This window comes from Chrysemys picta, chromosome 22, assembly GCF_011386835.1.
Source record: "Chrysemys picta bellii isolate R12L10 chromosome 22, ASM1138683v2, whole genome shotgun sequence".
Taxonomy (NCBI): Eukaryota; Metazoa; Chordata; order Testudines; family Emydidae; genus Chrysemys; species Chrysemys picta.
Genome location: NC_088812.1, coordinates 2,344,841 through 2,369,094, shown reverse-complemented (window position 1 = coordinate 2,369,094; position 24,254 = coordinate 2,344,841). Strand labels below are relative to the sequence as shown.

Here is a 24,254-nt window from a genome sequence, read left to right as displayed (position 1 = left end):
TAGATAGATACTTCCTCTTTTCTTGGGGAGATTATTCCACTAATTTTACCATTAGGACTTGTATTTTCAGATATTCATCTTAAATTTCCTTTTATTATTTATGTCACAGCTCCTTGGGCTATCCGAAATAATCCTTTTCTCTCCTTGGTGTTTCAGATACTTGTAGACAGCATTGTATATCTTACAAAGATCTTCATTTACAAGAATGAACTGAAACACATTAAAACAGTGAGACTGGAGATGGCAGATGTTTTGTGAAGCATTGGCTGAAAAGTTAATATTATTCTTGAGATTTTGAATGACAATCCTAGCAGAATTGGCTGCAGTTTCGTCAATCCTGTCAGTCAGACCATAAATTTGAAACCAAAAATGGCGAATCACAGTTTAATGGCAGGGAGCATGTCTAGTGGTTAGAGCAGAAAACTGAGTTCTGTCTGTGGTCAGGATTTCACCCTATATGTCTGTTATTTAGTTATTTTGCAAAGGGGACCTGAGCATACTGAAAAGTATTTCAGTTGTTCCCTGAAAAGCAATTTTTATAGCCAGGTCTCCTGGAGCTTGAAAATCAATTCTAATAAGATGGAAATTTGCTATGGTTCCCTCATTGTTGCAGTGGGTAGATTTCAACTGATGAATTCTACTACCTGGATGTTTGGGTATGAAAAGCCAAGAGAACATTATGGGCCCAATCACACATGTCCTTCCTCAGCAAAAATCCTGTTGTTTGAGTAAGGACTGCAAGATTAGGCCCTGTAAAATTTGATAATGGGAATGCAAGTTTACAAAGACTGTCCAAAATAGTTAGGCCCAAAATTCAAGTCTTGCTAAAATGGAGTGGGGGGTGGGAGGCAAACCTGGCATACATTGGCTTAGCTCCTATAGCTGACTGTAATGACAGTTTACACCAGCTGAGGACAGGGCCGAGATTTTTTTTTTTTAATCTAAGATCAATAGAAATATTTACATGAATTACCAAAACATGAAATCATAACAGCTTTTTGTTCGCAGGTACAAAGGTTCGGCAGCCTTGGAGGCAAATTTTAATTGGATCTTGATATAAATAGAGAGCCAGGGAAGTTGATTTATTATTATTTGTGTTATCATAGCATCTAAGAGCCCTAGTTATTGTGGTAGGCGTTGTACAAACACAGAACCAAAAGATGGTGCCTGCCCCAAGGAGTTTGCAATCCAAGTATGAGACAAGAGATAGATTAAGGGCTCATCTATATTTAAGACGCTGCAGCAGTGCCGCTGTAGCACTTCAATGAAGATACAACCACATACAACAGGGGTTCTCCTGTCAGCATAGGTACTCTGCCTCCCCATGAGGTGGTAGTTAGGTCAACAGGAGAATTTTCCCATCGGCTGAGCCCTGTCTATACTGGGGGTTAGGTCAGTTTAATTGCCTTGCTTAGAAAGTGGATTTTTTACATCACTGAGGCTACGTCTACACTATGGGGGGGGGGATCGATTTCAGATACACAAATTCAGCTACGGGAATAGCGTAGCTGAATTCGACGTATCTGATACGACTTACCCCGCTGTGAGGACGGCGGCAAATCGACTGCTGTGGCTCCCCCGTCGACGGCGCTTACTCCTACCTGGGCTGGTGAGTACGCCCGACGAGACGCGATAAATCTATCCCCGAGAGATCGATTTTCTACCGCCGATCTGGGCGGGTAGTGAAGACCAGCCCTGAGTGATGTAGTGCCCAATTTCCTAGTGTAGACCAGGCCACAGACAGACAGGGGAGTACAAGTGAACAATGGACAATATTGGTCAGCATGTATTCAAAGATGCAGTTGGTGGTGTAGCTGATCCACTTTTTGTATATATGAAGGAGTCTAGAGAGCTGGGACTGGGAAAGGCCTTAAAGAAGGGAATTGCAAAAGTCAAGGTAATAATAGAAGAAGAACTTGATGAGAAATTCAGCAGAAATGGAGTTTAAGCAGCAGCATTTACAATCAAATGTTTAGCCCATGTCCTATTTGCCATTAAAAAATCTCTTTGAAATACTACTTGCGATTTCAGCATTGTTACATAGCTATATAATTCTTAATACTTGGTCTAAAAGTCACAGATTTTTGTGACTTTAAACCCCAGGTTTTCTGACAAGGTTATGTTGCAGGACAGTTATCTTTTAGAACTTTTCTTTGAGATACCCTTTAAAATGAAAAAGGATGAAGACAAAAAAGCAACCAGACTCATTGGCTCCAGGCTGACTGATGGGGGAGGGGAGCTGACTGTATGTGTCAGGTAGGATTCCAAAGATGTGATTGGCTCCTTTGGAGAGACCTCTGATGGCCCTTTTAGAAAATAAAAGCACATTTTGCTATTTGCTCCCCAAACACATTCAGGGGAGGGACTGGGAGCCAGCTGAGAGTTACAAGATGCAGGATTTTCAGATCTTTGACACGTGGAAGGACTATCTGGGGCTGACAAAAGTGGTGGAAGAGATACAAAAACAGCAGAATAAAGGGGACAACTTGCAGGTGACTGCTGTCTCTGAAGATGAGGCAGACAGTCCCATATTCAGAACAGACCCTTCCCCAGTGACTCTGACAGGAAATTCTCTCTGTGTTTTTTGCAAGCACAATGGAGAGTCAAGGAATATTTATATGACGCACAATTTAAAAGACAAGAAGGGACGGGTGGAATGTCCAATCCTGCGTAATTACATCTGCCCCCAGTGTGGGGCCACACAGGATGAGGCTCACACCAAACGATTCTGTCCCCTGACCCAGAAGGGATACACCTCAGTGTACAACTGCTGCTCCAGGAATTCAGTGGGAAAGCGGGTGAGTTGGCCTCCCAGTGCCCCTTCTGAAAGGAACAAGGACGATGTCACCCCTGCCAAATGACTTTTAAAATGGAAAGGCTTCAGTTCCTGGACTCCATGCTCAGGTAACGTTTTATTTTACATATTTTTTGCTGAGAACCTAGCTATTCCACTTAAATTTGGAAGTAGTCCTGCTGCTGAACTCTCATAAGTAAAAAATGTTGAATGTCAATAACCTCAGTATTGTCAACCCCATGAATATATGTGGGAAGTTCATGACTCAGGCATGCATTCCAGTGATAACAGCTCCCTGACTGAAATTTCCAGAAGAAAGAGGGGATTGCACTGTGACTAGCGCACAGGACTGAGAGAGGCAGTAGACTTCAATTTTATTCCTAGCTTTAGCCCAATTATGACTCTGTCTACAAAACAGATTTTAATGGCATTGCAGCCAAATCAGGGATCAACTGTCCAGTAATTGTCCCCCTGACTTGGGTTATAGTTGCAGTGTAGACAGGATCTAACTTGCTCTGGGATCTTGTTGGGCAAACCACTTCATCTCTCTGCCTCAATTCACACTTCAATAAAACTAGGATAAGACAAAAACTTCACAGAGGGTTGTCAGGCTAATTTTGCTATATTATAAACCATAAATGATACTCATTGGGTTTTTGTCCTCTCTACCTAGGAGGAGGGGATGTTTTGGGACATTGTTACAATATCATGAAAATGTGTTACTACCCACATATCCATGAATTAAATATTTAGAACCAGATTTGGCATTCAGTTCCACCAATGTAAATCCTGAGTAACTTTAGTTGACTTTTTCTTCCCTACTGCAAAATAAAACACTTGTTAGTTAATCCCTTTAATTTCTGGGCCCTGCGCTTCTCTGTGAATTTTCTGGGAAAAAGTTTTCCAGGTGTTTAATGTAATAATACTTTACACTTCTATTGCTCTTTTCATCTGAGGAATCCTCACAATCCCCTTCTGAAATGGATAAATATTATCTCCGTTTTAAAGATGGGGAATCTCAGGCACACAGAGATACTGTGAAAGTGAACTGTTCCAAGTTTATCCAGTGAATCAGTAGCAGAGCTGGGAAGAAAGAGTAGGACAGAGTCTCCTACTTTCTTCCTGCTTTAACTACTAAACCACACTTGGCCCCATAGCTGGGAATATCACCCAGGAATCCTGATGCCTTGTCTCCAGGTTTAACCACTGGGAGAAAATAAACCTAGAATCCATAGAGCCACACATTTTATGACAAGGGAAATGCTTTTAACACTAGTGAGAAAGGGTAGGCTTGGATTTTTTTTTTTTCAGTTGCTGTAACTTTAAAGAAATCGCCACAGGATGGGGGGTGGTAGTGTTGACTAAGAGAGGGCTGCTATAATTTATAATAACTGAGGCCAGAGCTACACAGTTGCACCAATTTAAATACTGAAGGTATGATTTTAAATTAAACTGATTTATTTAAACTGGGGCAACTCTGTGTGTGGCTACTCCTATATCAGTTTAAACTTGGCTTATAGAAGTTTAGTTTGCACCTGCAAGGGCTTGTCTGCATGCAAAATTGTAGATACAGCTATGTCAACAGGGGCTTCCCTCAAAGGTCGTGTAACTAACTTTGGGGAGGTGGTGCTCCTATGATGTAACTATGCTGGTATAGTCTCTGTAGTGTAGACACAGCCTTATGTTGGTTTAAACAAGGTTTGTTTTGGTTTAGCTTAAGTCAGTTAGGACAGGTTTAAGCTGAATCCAAATAAGCCATTCTTAAACCAAAATAAAGCAGTTTCCATCAGGTTAAATCGGTTCAAGTCTGCATTAACTGATGCAAGTTAAATCAGTATTTACTATGTCTAAATCGTTATGAGTGACGCCATAGGGGGTTACATACTATTAACTAAATTGTTTTTTTAACTGACTTAAAGTGATGCAACTTCTGTGTGTCACAAGCTTTGACTCTGAGATTTTGCTCCAGGTCACTGATATTTACGATACATTTTTCAACTGTAGCACTCAAAGTGACTTTTTTTTATAAAGCAGTCATGAAAGGATTAAAACTCCCAAATTGAGGACCAAATTCAGAAATCCTTACTCAAACTTTTACTATGGCAGGATTCTGGGGTTTGCCTAAGTAAAAACTGAATAAGGCCTTGAATATGCAAGGAAGTTTCAACTGTTTAAAAAGTGGTTTTTAGTTAGGCTTAGGAATTGGTTTAATTCAAAACAAGCTGATAGTCTATAGGATGGTTTGGGTTAAGAAATAAGCATAAGGTAGATTTTGTGTCTAAGCTAGGCTAAGTGTCGAGGAGAAGTGAACATGCTAGTGTGAGAAAGTTAGAGATAAGTTGGAGACAGAGTGTTATGTGAAAGTAAGAGTTAGCAGGATGTGACGCATTATGTTTTGGTTATAACTGATTTAAGCAAGGTTTTTAATTAATATTTTATTAAAATATTACCTATATTGATAGAATGGAAGGACATTGGTGCAGATGTTAATTTAAATAATAGGTAACGTAAAGAGCCAATAAGAAGGTGGTAAATGGCAGTTTAATGCTAATTAGTATTATAATTGAGTATAAAAGGAGTAGTTTTGCTAAATTGCAAAGGAGCTCCAATTGACATCAGAAGGGTATCATTAGGTTCCAGGATCATAAGGCTCTCCTTCACTCTGTTCTCAGTGGACTGATCACCCGTTGATACACAATCTCATCCTTGAGGTGAAGTATAACTGTAATATTGTGTAAACAGTAATTGCATTCTGCTTGCTTATCGTTTTCCTTTGGTTGTATCATTCCAAGTGTCTCCTTGTGGTCCTCTACTAAATAAATTTTCTGTAACCAACCGAGAGGCTCAAACCTGAAAACTAAGTTTGGTTTTATTGCATCCTCATTTTTAACCACTTAATATTAATTGGGAACATTTCAACATAAAGGTTACATACCCTTAAACCAAAATCAGTATCCATACAGGGGTTCGCACCAGTTTAAAATAAAAACTTTAGTTCAACTGATGCAACTTTCTCATGTAGATAAGTCCTAAATTGGTCAGGATTTAGCCCAATAATTACACGTTGTCCTCTGAGGAAAAAAGGGATTACGTTTGCTTAATTTTTTTCAGGTCCCAAAGAATGAGGCATCTTTTTCCTCATCTTCCCAACTCTGCCTCAGGTGATGTTCCTTCTCTGGCATCTGCTGTTCCATCTGCATCAATACTAGAGGAGGATGGCATGGAGGAAGCCAAAGAGATATCATGAGTAATGCAGGCAATGTGGAGAGAGAGGTCTGGGAGCCATCTGGCTCTTGGAGTGAAGTGGCAAATAAGGGGAGAGAGTATGGAGGTGAATTCTCCCAGCATCATTAACTTGCCTACCATTCTACAGGACCATTTTACCTTTCTATTCAAGATAGATACCTGCCTTGGCTTCCATTAGATGTTCCAGGTCATGGAGGGGTAAGACTTAGACCTGGGAAGCTGATGGCAGATGCCTCAGTCTTCACGCAATTATGTCATTCGGTTGAAGAGAGTGAGAAAGAATATCAACAAAATAGTACTGATCTGAAGACTCCGACAGAGCACTCTGGCCATTTGTGAAAGCTCACACAGCAATCAAATAGCTCTTAAAAGCTAGGTGTTCCCACATTTGAGTTTGAGGGGGCATTATGTAACATGGTTAATAATTTACCAGCTAATGTTAAGTGGGTGAGTGTTTAAGTAATGATTGTTTTTCCCTCACAGTCTCAAGTCTTCCTGCCTTTATTTTCTTTGAAAATTGTTTTATATGTTATACATATATATTATTTTATTTGCCAGTTATTTCTGAAAGTTATTTTATTTGCCAGTTTTTGGTTGTCATTCTATTGAAAATTTTATGTTGTTTCCTTAGTAAAAAACTGTATTATATAATTCTGTCTTTTTAAAAAAAAAAAAAAAAACAATGGTGCATGATATTATAGAGATAATGAAGTACTGAAATGTTTGAAGACTCATCCGTGGATTATGAAGATTGTGTTCAACTAGTATTGTTTTTTTTTTATTGCACACAGAATGAAAAGAGGAAAGAAAAGAAATTAATATCAACGTTCAGGTTTGCCATCCCTTATAGATTTAAAACAGCTGGTAAACAGTTTCACTTTTAATTCAAGGGCCAAAGTTTTGCATAATTTACACCAGAAAAATACCGCACCAATCCAGGCTGTTGCAGGGTCATAGGACTGAAAAGAGCACCTCAGTTCTGGTTTCCCCTGAAAACATGAAGAAAGCCTGCTCTACAAGGGGTCCACAGCAGAAGTGATGGAGGCTTGGCCTAGATAAGGATGAAAGGTATTTTGAAAAGTCTGGAACCTTAAACACATGCTAAACTGATTGAGGTGAAGTGGGGAGACTAGGGTTTACCTTGAACAGTTTAGCATGTATATGCTGCCTTGTCTACACTAGACTTTTCAAACATGGTAGCTAGAATGGCTCAACATTTCACCTTTAAATTCTAGTCTGGACAAGGTTGGAAGGGAAAGACCAAGGGTTTACAACCAGAATTTGAGCATACAGCTGTTGATTTTTGAAGTCTGTATATGTGCCTTTTGGGGAGGCAGGAGATGAGTGGATATTATTCCTGTACTGCAAGCAGCCAGTAGCCAGCAAGAATTTTGTTCTAAGATACTGGGCCTTATTCTCATTTATGCTACAGCCTCATGACTCCATTCTGGCAGTGAAAAGGAGCCTTAGCATGGCTCAAGTGGTGTCACGGGGACTCAGTATAAATAAGAATAAGGTTCAAAATGCCAAATGTAGGAGAGTAAAAGCAACACCAGAACAGAACAAAACCGCTGGCCATTTAAACCGTTAAACCAAACAATGCTATTATTTGGCTCTGATTTGATGCACAGTCCTAGATCTCCTTCCATTTTTTTACTGAGTACAGAGTATTTGTCGCTCCCTTCAGGGCATGAGCAATAAACCTTCCCGATTGTCTGCTTTTTCTGTACTTCAGCCTCTTTAAAGACTCCAGATCCCTGTGGGTGTTCATTATCAGTCGACTAGAAAGAATGAAAACAAGATGTGTTTCACATTAGCAACAAACTCTCCACACAGCTGCAGGAATGAGATTCCAAATATCTTTAAAAAAACCCACTCATAAAGATCACTAATTTGTCCTTCATTAATCTGAAAGCTCTATAATTTACACACTGTTTTTCTTTCCCTTGCAGATCACCTTTAATTGAAAGAACGGGTTTGTTGCGTCTTTCACCAAGAGAGATTTTCTCCTAAATATTAAATAGGTACAAATAAGCAAAAAATCTTAACAAAGCATTAGGCCCCATTCAGCATAGCATTTAAACATGTGCTTACCTTTAAACGTGAATAAGGAAGGGATTGCTCATTTGATTAAAGATGAATAGGGGCCTAAAAGTAAAAACTCTTCAGATTTTATGGTTTGTTTACTTGCACTTATGTAATTCAAATTCCTGAATAGGAAGCTTAAATAAATGAAATCCCCTCCCCTCTCAGGCCTCGTCTTCACTATGATAAAAGGAGTGGGGGGTTTTAAATCATGAAGACAGGAAAAGTATTTTAACATGTTATCTGCTAGCGGCTGACTGTAGACTAAGTCTACACTAAAAAACTAACTAGTAGAGATTAGGACTTACTTTGATCAGCTAACCCATATTAAAAAGAAAGATCTTGGAGTTATTGTGGATAGTTCTCTGAAAACATCCACGCAATGTGCAGCGGCAGTAAAAAAAGCTAATAGAATATTGGCAATAATTAGGAAAGGCATAGATAATAAGACAGAAAATATCATATTGTCTCTATATAAATCCATGGTATCCCACATCTTGAATACTGGGTGTAGATCTGGTTGCCCCATCTCAAAAAAAGATACATTAGAATTGGAAAAGGTACAGAAAAGGGAAACAAAAACTATTAGGGGTATGGAACAACTTCCATGAGGAGAGATTAAAATGACTAGGACTTTTGAGCTTGGAACAGAGATGACTAAGGGGGATATGATAGAGGTCTACAAAATCATGACTGGTGTGGAGAAAGTAAATAAGGAAGTGTTATTTACTCCTCATAACACAAAAACTAGGGGTCACCCAATGGAATTAATAGGCAGCAGGTTTAAAACAAATAAAAGGAAGTATTTCTTCACACAATGCACAGTCAACCTGTGGAACTCCTTGCCAGATAATGTTGTGAAGGCCAAGAGTATAACAGGGTTCAAAAAAGAACTAGCTAAGTTCAAGGAGGATAGGTCCATCAATGGCTATTAGCCAGAATGGGCAGGGATGCAAAACCATGCTCTGAAGAGTCTCTAGCCTCTGTTTGTCAGAAGCTGGGAATGGGGGACAGGGGATGGATCACTTGATAATTATCTGTTCTGTTCATTCCCTCTGAAATACCTGGCATTGGCCACTGTCTGAAGACAGGATACAGGGCTCGATGGACCATTGGCCTGACCCAGTATGGCCGTTCTTATGTTCTTAGGTAATTACAATTTGCTGTATGTACATTAGGATTTTGAAAATTTTATCTTTTTTTCCTAGCAAAGACAATGCCATAAACTTTGACCCTTCAAATCCTTGTGTGGTTTGCAGCAGAGTGTGTAGTAAGGCTGTTACACGCCAGCATAAGTGTGAATGGAGGTTTGTGGCATAAGTAATCTTAAGCAAAGTCTTTCACAGTAAGCAGTAGTTTTAACCTGCTGGTACACAGGAGTGATATGGTAGCCCCACGGTAGTTCTGTCATTAGTGCAGGAGTCCCTCTCCTGTGCTCCCTGCTCTACTAATCACTTTTTAACCTTGCCCTTATGCCCACGTAACTGTGCACATGCCTTGTGCAGGTTCAACCTCTTACAGGGCATACAAAGACCTGGACATTTGACACTAAAACAAACCAAATCTCTGAAGCTGTCTATATTATAAAGCACAGTAAACTAATCCTCCTATCTTTCAGTCAATAATCAAGAGAATCACATGCTGTGAAGAGTTCTACATGTACCATCCCCGATACCGAAGTATGTTCTTACTTGAGATTAGAGAGCTCAATAATCAGACCACAAACAACATCTGTTGCATCTTCCTCTTTGGTGGGATCACAACCCCCCTCCATCATCTCAACCCTGATGAAAAAAGGAAGGAGAGAAGAACTAAAACAGTCCTAACCACCAGCTCATCAATACCCACTCAGCTAAAACATTAGGCCTGATTCGCATCTATACTAAGGCCCCTATACAGTATATGACTAAATGCAACTTTAAGCTTCTGTACACTGCTGAAGGGGTAAAAGGGCCTTAGCGTAAACAAAAATCAGGCTCATTATATATTTATGCTGCAGTTGCGCTGTTGTAGCACTTCAGTGTAGACACTCACTACAGTGACGGGAGGGGTTCTCCCATCGCTGTAGTTAATCCTTGAGAGGCAGCAGCTAGGTCAAAGGAAGCATTCTTCCATCAGCCTAGTAATGTCTACACTGGGGGTTAGGTTAGCTTAACTACATCACTCAGAAATGTGGATTTTCACACCCCTGAGCAACGTAGCTGGGTCGACATAACTTTTCTACAATCTATATCTAGTTTCCATTTTTTCAAGCTCCAGATAAGTAAGAATGAGGGTCTAGGAAGAAAACTGTATTACCTATACAATGAGAAGTTCCCTATATTTGGTATTTGACCAGAAACTAGTATTTCACATTGCTTACACATTGCTCATCTGAAGGATTGCGAACTATAGTAATGACTTTGTCCACCCTCTCCAGAAAAGTATGGAACAAAGCAGTTAGAAGTCCTCAGCAACGTTATGCAATAGTTTAGGGCAGGAAGTAAAGAATATTAGATCCATTTAAAACTGCAAGGGAAGTTTTAGGTAGACAAAATATAATTGCCCAATTCCAGATTGTCCACAACTCTAATCCATGTGTAGAGTACACCCCTGCATACGAATCCACTATGCCATCTCACACCTCCTCCCCCCCGTATGGAAGGCTAGTACCCACATATTTATACATGGATACTTATCATATAGAGTGGCAATGATAGAGCATGTCTGTATAGCTCTAAAATCAGTACTACAGCCAGCTCACACTTTCCATTCTTTCCATGATAGCTTGAAATACAATTGAATCTTGTTATCCCTTCTTGCCAGAAATGTTCCTAGTACCAATGAAATCAGTTGAAATAACAATTATTCTATTTCCAGTAGTCAGGATTAATATGTACAGTCCTGGACTGGTGAAACGCAATATTGCTTACTCCAGAGCATGAAACTATGAATGGAAAGAACATATTGAAAATAAGGTTTCACACTGCTCAGTAGGAAGTCTCCTACCTGGGTTGCAGCTTGTTTGGGTAAGATACATTAATGATTGGGACTGGTGTCTTTGGACCACATAGTTCTCTTTCAGGATACAGATCACTTTCAGGAATGGAAGGACTACAATTACTATCCACAGAAAATGGCTGAGAGGGAGGAAGTTAATACAAAAATAAAGAAATGCTCTGCAGAACGATTTAATTTGACACACCAAGAGAAGTTGCTTAATGCACTATTGGAAAGTACTCAGATATTATGGTGATGAGCCTGGTATAAAAACCTATATAGAATAGAATATAGATGCCCCCGATTTACATAATCGTTCTGTTCCGGAAAGCCTTGCGTAACTCGAATTTTGCATAAGTCGGAAACGTATACCCCTATATTACGCAAAAATTTCCGCAACTCGAAAATCCTATTTCTGGCTTATGGAACTTTTTCCGTAAGTGCGAATTTGTGTAAGTCAGGTCTTGCGTAACCCGGGGAGCATCTGTAGTATAGAATAGAATTCCAATGTGTAGTCATCCCTCTCCCATGCTCCATCTATTATTGTTTTGCACAAAGTTTCTGCAATCTGGTATAGTAATAATAAATTAATTATTAAGCAATCAGTGATGAGTACAGGCAGAAGCCTGATGCAGGTATAGCCTCTAATGAGTTGTCCAAACTGTGCAACACTAGAAGCCTCATTGGCAACTTTTAGGGAGCCCAAAGGCTGTATTTAGACCCCAGTCCTAAAAAGCCTTAAAGCTATGCACCCAAAAATGGAGGCACACAAAAGTAATGGTCACTTTTGAAGATTTTGCCTTTTAGTTTATCAGTTTTATTCTCACCTTGCAGGTTTTGGCATTTAGGGGGAGTGTAGCCAAAAGCTACATTTTGAGACTCTAGGCTGCATTTGGCCAGCAGGATGCATTTTGGATAGTTCTACTCTATGGTAGCATGTTTTAAACAAATGTCATCAAGGCTAAACAAAGTGTGTGGGGGTTGATTTTGTTCTTAAAAGAAGTGTTTTAAATAAATGCCCTTATTAGAAATACCTTACCCAATGGGTCTATATTTAAGCCCCAATTCAACAGAACACTTAAGCACATGAGGAGTCCCATTTAACTTTAAACATATCACAGCTCTAGTCAAGCTCTCTCTTCTGCACACTCACCTGGCTGTAGTGTTTGGGTCCCGCCATGTTGGACTCATGCTTTTAAGCTTCCTAAGTCTGAGCAGAGTCCAGGTACTGCCTCTGGCTTTGGGTTTCTAGGCACTTTCTCAGGTGTAGATCCTCTATTCTGAGAGCTGAGACACATAGTGTAACTGCCCAGGCTCTGTGACTAGTGCCAGCGCCCCAGACTCCTCAATAGCTTACACACAACCTTCCCAGAGTTACAGCCTTGTGGGCACCCTCATTTTCAGGGACATGCGATAGTTGAAGCATATATTGGACAGACTTTGCAAAGATTTCTAACACAATTTAAACAGCACAAGAGATATACAGATAATAAAACACCTACACACCATTCCTTGCCTCAGTTTTCTCACCACTCGAGTGTTCTTTGGGATACGGGAGTCCTGTAGGGTGTCCCCCTCCTGCACATGGCTTTGCCTCTAAATCATAGAATCTCTCTGCTGCCGCTAGTTTCCTTCTTCCTCAGCTGGTCCTTCAGTCAAAAAGGACTCCTATGAAAGCATGAGCCTTTGTTCTTCTCTCCTACCCACTCTTCCTTTCTGGCTCTATGAGTTTTTACCTCCTAGTATTAACACCTGGTTTCTTTGTTTCCTCATTCCACTGTTCAAACCCCTTGTCCCCTTCCCTGCAGACAAACTTGGTCAACCTGATTTCCCTGGGCATTCAATTACACAGCAATTTAATGAAATCAACCAGAATTTGTAAGATGTAAATAGATTCTCCAAATTGTCATAAAACACAGGAACAGTCCCTCTGATTTCCAACGGGATTATTCACATGCTCAAAGTTAAGCACTTGCTTAAGTGTTTTGCTGAATTGGGGCCTGAGGTAGGCCTAATAAAATCTCATAATATACACTATAAACTGATCATAAAAGGGGCCAGAAATTTTGCATCTATATATAAAACTCCATGTTTGGCCAGGTGTGTTTTGAATGTAGTTTTCCTTTGTATGCTAGGTGGGCCCAATTCAGTCCAAAATGGGTATTTATGCTCAACAATATTGTAACTTGACAATCAGCTTACCTGCTGTAGTGGAAATTCAACTCTGTTATCTTTAAGGACAGTCTGTAATGGGTTGTCAGGCAACAATTCTAGATCCAGCGAAAGTGCATCTTCCCAAGGTGAGCAGGTTTGGTCCACTGGGGAAGGATCCCTCAGTGCACCACTAGACAAACCTGTATCTGCTGCAGAAAGAGATTTCCAGACACCTGAATTAGCATCAGTTTCTCTTTTATGATTGATTATCACCTTTTCTCTTTCCAGTTGCTCAAGAACATCTATAGGGGAAAGACAATTTTCCATGGAAACAGGATCCATCTTATTTTTCTCACAAATGACCATTTCTTCATTGTTTTTTACATTCAACGGGAGGCCAAATGAAAGGGGAGAAGACTTTATTCCTGCTTCTGGAATTTGAGTTGCTGCCTGTGGGACAATCTCTGTATTTGACTGTTTCACTTCTAATGCATTAGGTCTTGAGTCACAAATACTAAATGGTGACTGTTTCCTACCAGGCCTCACCTCCTCACTTCCATTTTCCTTCCACCACTCCAAAGTGATGTCATCTTCTTGATTGTTCTCACATATAAAGCTATTATCAATCAAGAGGGTTGAAGCATTTGGGTCAGAGTCTGCTCTGGTGCCTATAGATGTCTTGCTCTTCTTTTCTGCCTCTTCTTTGCCTGTATAACTCTCTCCATTGTAAAAAGCTGGTTGCAGTGAGGTGTTGCTGCACTCTAAGTGACCACACCCTTCAGTTTGTAGGCAGAACAGACAGGTTGTTTCAGTAGCTTGTATGCTTTTTGATTCAGTAACCTCTACGTCCATCTTCAGATCAACAATCCTGGATTGAGTACTACTAAGAAAATCCTTCCCAGAAATATCTCTGTCTTTGTCATTGTTGATTTTCTCTGAGACTCTGACACTGTTGTGAGGGCTGCTTTGCTCTGCAATTTTACCACTGCTTTGCAGGCTCTTTTGCTCCAAGACTCTGCCACTGCTCTGTGGGCTGCTTTGCTCTGTAACTTTGCAATTGCCTCTGTGCTCTACTACAACTTCAGCACTTATGCATGGGCTACTTTGCTGTGTGGTTTTGCCACTGCTTTTTGAGCTGCTTCGCTCGGCAATTTTACCAGCGCTGCACAGGTCGCTGTGTTCTGCAGTTTTGCCACTGCTGTGAAGACTATTTTGTTCTGCAGCTTTGCCATCTTTGAATGGACTGTTCTGCTCTGCTCCTTTGTCACTGCTGCTTTGCTCTTCACCCCTGCCCCTTGTGCATGAGTTGTTCTTTTCTTTATCTTTGGTGATGTTTAAATCTACTAAAAATTGAGGTTTCATTAGGTTGCTCTCCATTTGGCTTTTGATGCTTGTATCCATCAGATCGAGGACTTCCCCATGCACATGTTTAGTCTCTTTTTCTTCTTTAACAAAGTTGCCTAGTTTTATGGCAATTTCATCCTCTGTGGGTTTCTTTTGGTCCATATTCTCAAGGCAACTATTCAGAAGGGCTTCATTTTGATTGCCTTTACCTCTGTCAGAAATTCTGTATTCTGTTAGTATACTACAGCGCACATCCTTTTCAATGGGGAATTCAAGTGACCCTAGAGATAGGTTCCTGTTTTCATGACTATCTGCATCCTTTTGACATAAAGTATCTGGAAATAAGGGAACAAGTTCCACGAAGGTGTTTTTGTCACAGTTGTCTTCTTGTAAATTAGATGCTATCCCTGTTTCTTGGTGAGAATCACCTACCATAGCAGCCTCGGTGCTTATGTTTTTAATCTTCTGCTGGTTTTCAGTTTTAACATCCAGCCCTTCACTAGTACATTTCTGACAGTGAGAAATTACCATATCTCCAACTTCTTGCACTTTGGATCCCATCAACTGAAATGACTCTGGTGAGAACTTTGCTTCCTGCATATCTGCTTCTGAGGACTCACATGCCAGATTGCTGTCTGTGCATTGGAGATCAGACTCTAATATTTCCTGAAGTTTGTGCATCATTAGTGTCTTGGAGGAAAATAATAGAGCAACTTCAGTGTTTTCCAGTATATAGATCTCTACTCCAATCTATACGAACAATTACCAGGCAATTTATAGGAGCTGTGCACTGAATTCAGAGGATATTTACAAAGGTGAAAATTATATGTAAGTATGTGATAAAGTTAATAATAATCAGTTGTTCCCAAAGGTGTCTGAAAGTTCATTAGGCAGACAATGAAAAGTAGTGGGGGCTAATCCTCAGATGGTGTAAATTGGCACAGTTCCATTGAGTTTAATATACACTGGCCCAGGATCTGCCTGAGGCTTTGTCCTCACTCTCTCAGAACAGTTTTCTGAGGCCTGATGAAACTCCCAAGGACCCCTGCCAACAGCAGACTGTGCCGCACTTCACAGAATTCAGAAAGATTTTTAAATATACCCACTGAACAGCTTTCCCTTTTTTAGTCTTCCTGGATTTATTACTCCCATTTGTATGGGAATATATAGTAGTTGTTCCACTCTCATGAGGCAACTTACACCGTGGAATAATTTCTCAAGGGATCTAGTGGAAACCCTGTCATTGAGTCATTTAAAATTGAACAAGACAAAGCACTAGAAAAGAGATAGCAGAGCAATCTCACAGGCCTAATTAAGAGGAAATAGACTAGAGTAGATGGACTTAACAGGGTTTTTTTCCATCCTTAATATTTATGGTTCTACAATAAGCAGAGCCAAGATTTATTATATCTTGTTGGCTGGTCAATTATTGTATATTCCTGACATCAGGAAACATTTTCAGAAGTGCCTAAGTAACTTAGAAGCCTAAGTCTCATTTTCAAGAGTAACTTTGACACTTAGAAACCTAAGTCTCATTGAAAGGGCCTTCAACTCTAAGTGCCTTTTGAAGAAGGGACTTAGGCTCCTAAGTCACTTAGATGCTTTTGAAAATTTCATGCATAATGTTTTCATTCTCTTCATATCTGGGCAAAACTTTTGGAAGAACCAAAGGGGCTCATTCCTGGGCACTGTTCCATTGAACTGTGTTGCGTGGAATATGTTCATCTTTAATTACTAATGTGAAATAAAATGTACTTTAAATTTTAGAGTCAGAAGGAATTTTTGCTAAATGTTCTCCAACATCTAACAACAACAGGTGCCTGTAAATTTTAGGTTCTCTTGTATATAACTGCACATGCATTGGTAGGGCTAACATGTTAATTGATGATCAAGTGCTGTACCTGTTCTGTTTGAAACCCTGCTGCTTCTCCATCATTTCTCTCAGGTGTTTCAGTCAAACCTTTCTTTGGTTTTGCAAAGACTGGCACAAACTTCCCTGCTGAATTCTACAACCAAGTTCAATAATGATGACTGTAAAGGGTGGTTATTACCAAATGAACTAAGTAATACAGCACTCCGAGCAACCCTGACCCAAGCTCCCTCAGATCAGACACTTTCAGTATTGATTAGAAAGATATCAAGGGAATGAATGTATCTGGTTTTATAATCCTGTCTAGTTAAATAATGCAAACCAACCCATTTCAATCTACCCAATAACATGTTAAGCCTGAATCTAAACTCACATAGACTACTTGGCTGAACATAGAAAACAGAGCTGAATAATTTAAAGAATGCATTTCACATAATTTCACATATTTTAACATTTATTTGACAAGAGAACAGAGGATTATATTAGTTGTACATTATTAATATGTATTTAGGTCTTGTGATGAATGTGTGGTCCATAGGCAGCATCTCTATGAAGTTAACCTTTTTCCAATGCATGTTGCTTTGGTAAAACTGCTGCCAACAAACCATGAGCATCCAAGTTTGAGGTGTAGGAGATAACAATATGTACACACAGCAAATCCATCTACATAGTGGAATCAAATCCAGCTGTGCCATGTCTAGACAGCACCTAGCAAACCACAGCCCACAATTTATTGCTCATATTAGTTTTGCATCACACCATTAGAACAGATTTACCTGAGATAAAGGAAGAGAAATAAACTCCTTTGCCTGACTTAACTGTTTCAGCTCAGAGGTAGTCTTTCTTTCTTCGTCATTTGAGCTGGTTAGAAAAAGAGAGCACAACAGCATGCATATTTAGGAACTGTAAGTTAACAAATTAATAAATTCCCTAGGGAGAGGCTAGAGCTCAGATTCTGGGCCCCTGCATTCTATTTCCAGCTCTACCAATGCCTTGCCATGTTATCTTGTCATCATAATTCTGTGCCTGTTCTTCCTTCGGTAAAAAGGGGATAACAATATGGATCCATTTCAGAGGAATTCTGTGAGACTATCTGTAAAACACTCTGAGACCCTCAACTGAAAGACACTACTGAAGCACAAAGTATTATTATTAATATACACCAGTAAAACTGAAGCAAACTTATATAGTATAAGGGCCTGATTTTCAGAAAGGCTGAGCCACCACAACTCTACAACTTCATTTGGAGTTATACATGCTTAATAACTCTGAAAATCAGGTTCATAGGGACAAATCTTGCAGTTCTTGAATTATTAGGTTTGCCTGAGTAAAGAATTGCAGAATTTGGCCCTCAGGCTTCAAGTGAACATTCTCCTATAAAGAAATCTTATGTGAGAGAAATTCTGTGCAAGTGATCAAAGACAGTGAAAATTAAACGTGCAGGGAGTCAGAAAAAGGGAGTATTTCTCCATATTCATCCCGCTCACCCCACTCTACAGGGAGAACTTCCCCCCCTGCCTTTGTTACTCCAAATGTCTGTCTTCTATCATCCAAGAAACTCATGTCTGATGATTCCAGTGCTTCATGGGGAACAAATTCAATTACCTTGTTTGCAAGTTTACTGCCAAAGCTTCAGTGTTTTCCTGGCTTTTCTCTTCCCGTTCCTGCTTTGTTCCTGCTGTGGTTGGTTTTGATTTTCTTTTGGAATCATTGGATTGAGGTTGTACTGGTATTTCAAAATTATTCTCTGCTGTCAGCTGGGAGTTCTCCCTAAGGCTTCTTTTTGCTTTGGAAACATTGAGTTCATTGTTTCCTTCTTTTAAGGGAAAAAATCATTACAAAGTCAAATTGATAATGTTCTATGCAACAGGAATGATTACACTACATCTCTCATCTAGAACAGAAAAAGAGTGCAATTTTATACAGTTACATTGTAGCTTGGGAGCTGTGGCAATTACTCCACAGGCCCTATCAATGGAAACTTAATAAGCTCAAGGTATCATTATATAGTTGGCCAAGTGATCATTAGTGCAGGTTTTGCATTAATTTTTGTGGCTATATAAAAATGTCTAACACTAAATTTCTAATGCAATCTGTGACACAACATAAAATGCAGATAATTTTGGATCTGATAGTCAGTTATGCTAAGGACCCTTTGCAGCACTCTTGCAGTGTTAAGGTGCCTTAAAGGGGGTGTAAAGCAGCATTTTTCAACTGCCAGAGACGTGTAAATTGGCTTTAGTGTAACTAAGAATCAGGCCCTTTAACTGTATCCAGCAATGCTCTTAATGATGTGGCACAGGGATTTCCAGATTTAGCAACACTGAGGTAAGCTACATTAGATATTTGCTAGCTGCCAGAACCTATTTTATATATATATTGTAATAATTCGTTGAGCATCTAGGAACTTCACAGAAATTACTATCCTGCACATCATGGTGATATTATTTTTTAATTTTATTTATTTTATTATTTTATTTTAAATTACATATAATTACAATAGCAAAGATGAATCTTATATCCTCCTGCTAAAGAAACACACATCTCTACCATTTGAGCTAAAGGAAGATATTCTTTAGTTGTTAGGAATATAGGACCTACGATACACAGTAGAGGACTTCTGATCCCAGTTGAGGGCAGTGGTGCCTTAGCCAGTTCAGTACAGTATTTACATCAGTTTAAATAAAGATGCTGGTACTTTTATTTTTCTCAGTAGATGAATAAAACATATGGGTTGGATAAATTCATGACCAATAAAACCTAAATTTGTCCTTGTTTGTCTTTATCTTGAGGTTGCAAGCAGATTAGCCATGAGTGATATTTTAAGAGGCTACAGGCTATATTTGTCCCTCCTGCTGCACTTTGTGTACCTCCTGATTTGGCTGATTGGAAAACAAATGCTAAGCAAGGAATCCTGAAACCCCCTCTGCATCTTGGAAGAAAGCCTCGTGTATGTTACCAGTGTTAAAAGTTAATTATCCAGTGGTGAAATTCCAGGTCTCCTTTCTAGAGTAAATCTGTAAGCACTGCCAGTTGAGAGAGGCTGAACAGGAATTCTCAGTGATCCTCCACCTACCAGAAAGCTGCATAACACAAACTACATAATAATTATGCCACAACATATAATTTGACAAAACTCAATCTCTGAGTAGATTAAACAGGTTCTACTCAGGGGAGGGAGCTGAGACTGAACTAGTTCAGCAGTAGGAACTAAAAATGATCACCCATATGGGTAAGCTTAGTTTGGTCGTGTCATTCCTTGGATCCAATTCTTCTTTTACACAATGGTGTAAATTGAAGTCAATGCAGTTACAACAATGTAAATAGGTTTCGCAGAATTTGATTTTTATTTTTTCATAATTTTGATAGATAATATCAATGTTTATTTTTAAGCATTTTTATTTTTATCTATTTAAATTTTCACCATTGTGCAAAGTTACGGGTTTCAAGTATTTTTTTCTATATTATCGATTTAAATGTTCACAGTTGCAGGAAATTATGAGGTGGTCAGACAATTATTTGATGACAGCAGACATAGTTTTAAAATTAAAATTTTATAATTGTTAAAACACAAATTAGCAACATCAAAATATACAAAGGAAATATCCAGAAATCAAATTCTTATAAATTCTCAAGCAGCATTTTTCTTACTTTGCCTTTCTGTAAATGTTGATTATTATTGAGGGAAATATTTTTTTCCTCAGTTTGTGTATCCTGGGACCAACTCAGCTACAACACTGCAAACTAGGATGAAATAGACATTTACTGAAAAAAATCTAATCCTTCCAAGCCTAAGTGTAACTGAAAGCAGAATCAGGTGCTTTGCCTTTCTGTCCTTACTGCAATGCATTGGCAGGAAGCTTGCTCTTGCATGCATGCACTGCCATCTGACCTTTGAATAGAAAGTTCAAGTGCTGCTAGCCCTCTAGGAGTACCAGTTTCCCATACTCCCCATCAAAGTTAAAAGAACCTAAGCAGATCTGATTGATTCTAGAGTGTTTTTTAAATGCACTGTCGTGCTGTGCTGGATTTTTAAAGATGCAGCATTTATTGATTCTTCAAAGTGTGTTTCGGTTAGGTGAGGGTAAAAAGATGAGGATTGTTTCCAAAGAACTGCAGACTGTGCTCCCCACTTGAAAATCATCAACTTTATTCCTTTATTACCAATTGTACTAAGAGGCACCAGGCCAGACTCCCTTCTGATAGCCCATGGTGTAAGAACAAACGCAATCAAGAAAGACAGCAGGAGCACACAATGCAAATGGTGAATTCTTGTGTACCCAAACAAGAAGAAATGGGCTTGCTACCTGATAAACAGCCAGGGTCTCTAAGTGCGGACTACTGAGAAACTTCATGAAATATTTATTAAAACAAAACCACTTGAGAGCAGAGCTTTACCTCTTCTGTCACTGACATACAAAGTGTGACCTCGTATGTCCAGTGCATGTGAGGTCATGCTGTGCAGAGGATGCCATTGTTATTGTTTGAGCCCAGGCACCTCTTTCTTTACAAATTAAGCACTGCCTGAGAGGAAGTGTTATAAAGGAACTGGAGGAGCCGACTGGGTGCTATTCCCTGCTTTGTCAATGGCTTCTTGTGAGGCTACGAGCAAATTGCTGCACATCTCAGTGCTTCCATATCCTCATCTGCAAAACAGGGATAATAATAGATATCTACCACACAAAGGGGTTGTAAATGTAATTGATATCTGTAAACTGCTTTGAGATCTTCAGATGAAAGTTGCTATAGAAGTGCAAAGTATTGTACAGCAGGGTGAAAGGAGGGGAAAAGGTGGTGGCATAGGCGCCGACTCTGTGGGTGCTCCAGGGCTAGAACACCCACAGAAAAAAATTAGTGGGTGCTTAGCAGCCACACACACACCCCCACTGGCCCTGCAGATCAACTCCTCCCCCTCCCTCCCAGCGCCTCTTGCCCGTTCCACAGCATGCAGGAGGCACTGGGGTGGGGGCTTGCTCTGGGGAAGGGGTGGAACTAGGTGGGAAGAGGCAGGGCAGAGGTGGAGCAGGGGCGGGGATGGGGACTTGAGAGAAGGGGTGGGGGCAGGGCCTGGGATGGAGTAGAGGAAGAAAGAGGAGAAAGAGGCAGGGCAGGAGTGGGGGTTTGGGGGAAGGGGCTGTGTGGGGGTGGGGCAGAGCGGTGGGGCTGAGCACCCCCCAGGGCCTGGAGGAAGCCAGCGTCTGTGAGTGGTGGTACTCTTCTAAGCTCCACCCACAAAGTAAGATCTGCCCATGTGAGGTGCCAAAATGAGACAGCAGTGACTCACAATAGATTGTGCAGTTGTTTAAAAATATGAGTGTATGTACTCCCTGAAACTCCTTGAAACCAGATTCCTCTCAGTAGTGTAGCAACCTGCATGGAACTTAGATGGAGAAACACATTTTGCAGGGCGGAACGGTTTGGAGGAGGCACCAGGCAGGAACCAGTCTGCCTACGCATGGTTTGAATGCTAGAGTAGACAACATCTCTGTAAAAAAATATCTTAATAAAGAGCCAATTCAGCTTTAGAAACACGAAGCCCTCTTATTATTCTCCAGCACCAGGTACATGAAACTAGTGGCCTTCAATACACCCCTGGACTCTACTAGATTGGGGGGGGGGGGGGGAGAAAGTGGTGGCATCTCACACCCACTTGTAGCACCAAACTAGGCCCTGGTATTACATTATTATTACCTGACAGTTCTTTCTTCCTTTTATTCATCTTGACGGCTTGGTAAATCTAGATGGGGGAAACACATGAGAGTGCTCAAGATACACAAGTCTTGGTGTATGTTATTTCATACAAGGCAAAACACATTCAACATAAATGTTGACATTTTACTATGGATTTTTTAAATTATTAGTACATAATTCCAGAAGATACTTTTTCCATCCATAGCATTTGAGCAGATATGCCAGACAAAGGTATCTGCAGTGTTGTTGCAGCCGTCTTGTAGAAGAGCACTGTGTAGCTCAAACGCTTGTCTCTTTCGCCAACAGAAGTTGGTCCAAAAAAAGGTATTACCTCACCCACCTTGTCTTCTCATGCAAGACAGCATGAAGTTATGCAGTTTATTCGGCTACAGGGATACAGATTTTGCCCACATGTTGTTATACCTATAATCAAAGTATCTAGACACCTTACAAAGTTGACACTGAAATATTCAAGATCTCAATTAGAAAGGCCAAGCACCAAGCACCCCATCTGCCTGCAGTTTTATCAGTGAGCTAGGAAATCAGGATTTAACCAGCTCAGAAAGCGTGGGCAATGAGTTGCTTCTTTTTGCAGCTCCTTCTATTCTAAGAGTGGCCAGCTTCCCGGTAAATCACTTTTCTGCAGGGAGTGAACTCCGGTGGTATGGGCCTGCTATTGAGAAAACCGTGCCACTCCGATGCAATGTAGTGATGTCGCTGCGAATGGCACATCTCCTCATCACCAGCTGGCATTATGGTCTGCCAACATTGTGCCAGCACTAGAGCTGGCTGGAAGTTTTCCATTGGAAAACGCTATTTCAACTAAACCAATTTTTGTATTATTTTGGCTAAATTTGGTTTTGAAAAAAAAAAAAAATTGGAAAAAGTTTTTAAAATGTGGAAACATCCCGTTTTGACGTTTTCAGAAGAGAACGCTTCAATTTTTCATTTCGAAGCAGCTTGGGGTTTTGAAAATGTACAGTCAAAACTATGTCAAATAGTCAAAAATCAAACGGAAACATTTCGAATGTATCAAAAGCGAACGTTTTCAATGGCCCTAAAACCCTCATTTTATTTAGACTTTTGAAACTTTAGCCTTTTGTCTCAATTCAGGCCACGTTGCCTCAGAATTTGTAAATTCGTCACGGGGCAGAAAATCCGTTCCCCGGCCGGCTCTCGCCAGCACGGGGCGACGGCGCCTTCGCCAGCGCGTCGCTATCTCGTTGTGACCCGGTGGCATCTTGGCATCACGCCGTTACACCAACACCGGGATCGCGAGCGGCCTGTTGGCACAACCGCGTCCTGCCGACGCACTGTCACGTGTTGTCTGGCTGCGGCGGGAGGGCGCCGGGCAGCCCAGCGACAGCCCTGCGGCCTCTGTTGAGGCCCAGGGGTGTCCTCGGGGTGTGGGCCTCCTGCCCCCAAGGAAGCTCTATATTCACCTCAGGAGAGAGGAGAGAAGAGGGGTATTCGCTCCCCTCAGCACAACCAGGGTTTTCCCGCCCATTCTGAGGCTCACCCCCTGCCCCACCCTTCGCCTCAGCGCTCGCGCGCGCTTCGGCTAACACTTTTCCCGCCCTTTCCTTGGCTCCGCCCCTCTCGCTTCGCCGCTCCGCCCTCAGCTCCCTGGTCGGGCATTTAGATCCGCCCCCTAGTCGGGGCCGAGCCCAGGTGTCTTCCGCTCTGCCTCTCAGCCACGCCCTCCGCTGAAGCGTTCCAAATTCCCTCCCGACCTTTGGCTGTTAGCCCCGCCCCTCTGTAGGGCACGCCTCCTCCCCTATTACACAGGCGCGATTCTGCTACCTCCCTGCGGTGTCTTCTGGGAAATGTAGTCCCCTCCCCTCAGCCGGAGCGCTCTGCTGCGTAGGGCTGCCCGCGAGCCCGGGTTCCACCTTCCGCAGGGGGAGGCCGGAAAGCAAGTCGACCGCTGCGCTGGTTTTGCGACAATGGTGTGCCGGGGGCCGTAAAGCAAGGCGTGTTGTTGACAGCTGCCTGGGCAAAGCAGGAAGTGAGTTGGGGGGGATAAGGAGGGAATGGGGCCCCCACCCCTAGGGGTGTCTTCGAAGAGAGCCCTCTACTGGGGGAGATAGC

General features: G+C 41.0%; 2 protein-coding genes across 7 annotated transcripts in view; one reads left to right on the top strand and one right to left on the bottom strand.

Annotated features, from left to right (window-relative positions):
* Positions 1-6,907: 6,907 nt before the first annotated feature.
* On the bottom strand, positions 6,908-24,104 carry BRME1 (break repair meiotic recombinase recruitment factor 1). 6 transcript variants are annotated; one of them, XM_042844411.2, is made up of 9 exons: positions 23,967-24,104; positions 22,164-22,209; positions 18,078-18,288; positions 17,249-17,333; positions 16,504-16,608; positions 13,307-15,292; positions 11,114-11,244; positions 9,817-9,909; positions 6,908-7,821 (listed from the first exon to the last, which is right to left on the bottom strand). In XM_042844411.2, the coding sequence occupies exons 2-9, from the start codon at positions 22,189-22,191 to the stop codon at positions 7,674-7,676; spliced, it is 2,787 nt and encodes a 928-aa protein (XP_042700345.2). In that variant the 5' UTR covers positions 22,192-22,209; positions 23,967-24,104; the 3' UTR covers positions 6,908-7,673. The 6 variants fall into 6 exon arrangements, with proteins under 6 accessions (XP_042700345.2, XP_065431833.1, XP_065431829.1 ...); XM_065575761.1 differs by lacking the exon at positions 23,967-24,104 and adding an exon at positions 23,606-23,888; XM_065575757.1 differs by lacking the exon at positions 23,967-24,104 and adding an exon at positions 23,683-23,791.
* The window catches only part of CC2D1A (coiled-coil and C2 domain containing 1A), a 35,206-nt gene continuing 34,979 nt past the window's right edge, over positions 24,028-24,254 (top strand). The window contains exon 1 of the mRNA XM_005310668.5: positions 24,028-24,171. The gene's annotated coding sequence lies outside the window, so the exon portion shown is untranslated. The remainder of the gene's footprint in view (positions 24,172-24,254) is intronic.

Excerpts from the sequence above, each read along its gene's own strand:
- BRME1 (XM_042844411.2), bottom strand. The coding sequence starts at position 22,191 with ATGAATAAAAGGAAGAAAGAACTGTCAG. Across the intron at positions 17,334-18,077 it reads GCAGTAAACTTGCAAACAAG|CTCAAATGACGAAGAAAGAA; the intron begins GTAATTGAATTT and ends TTTTCTAACCAG. Across the intron at positions 7,822-9,816 it reads ATTGAGCTCTCTAATCTCAA|TCGACTGATAATGAACACCC; the intron begins GTAAGAACATAC and ends CATTCTTTCTAG.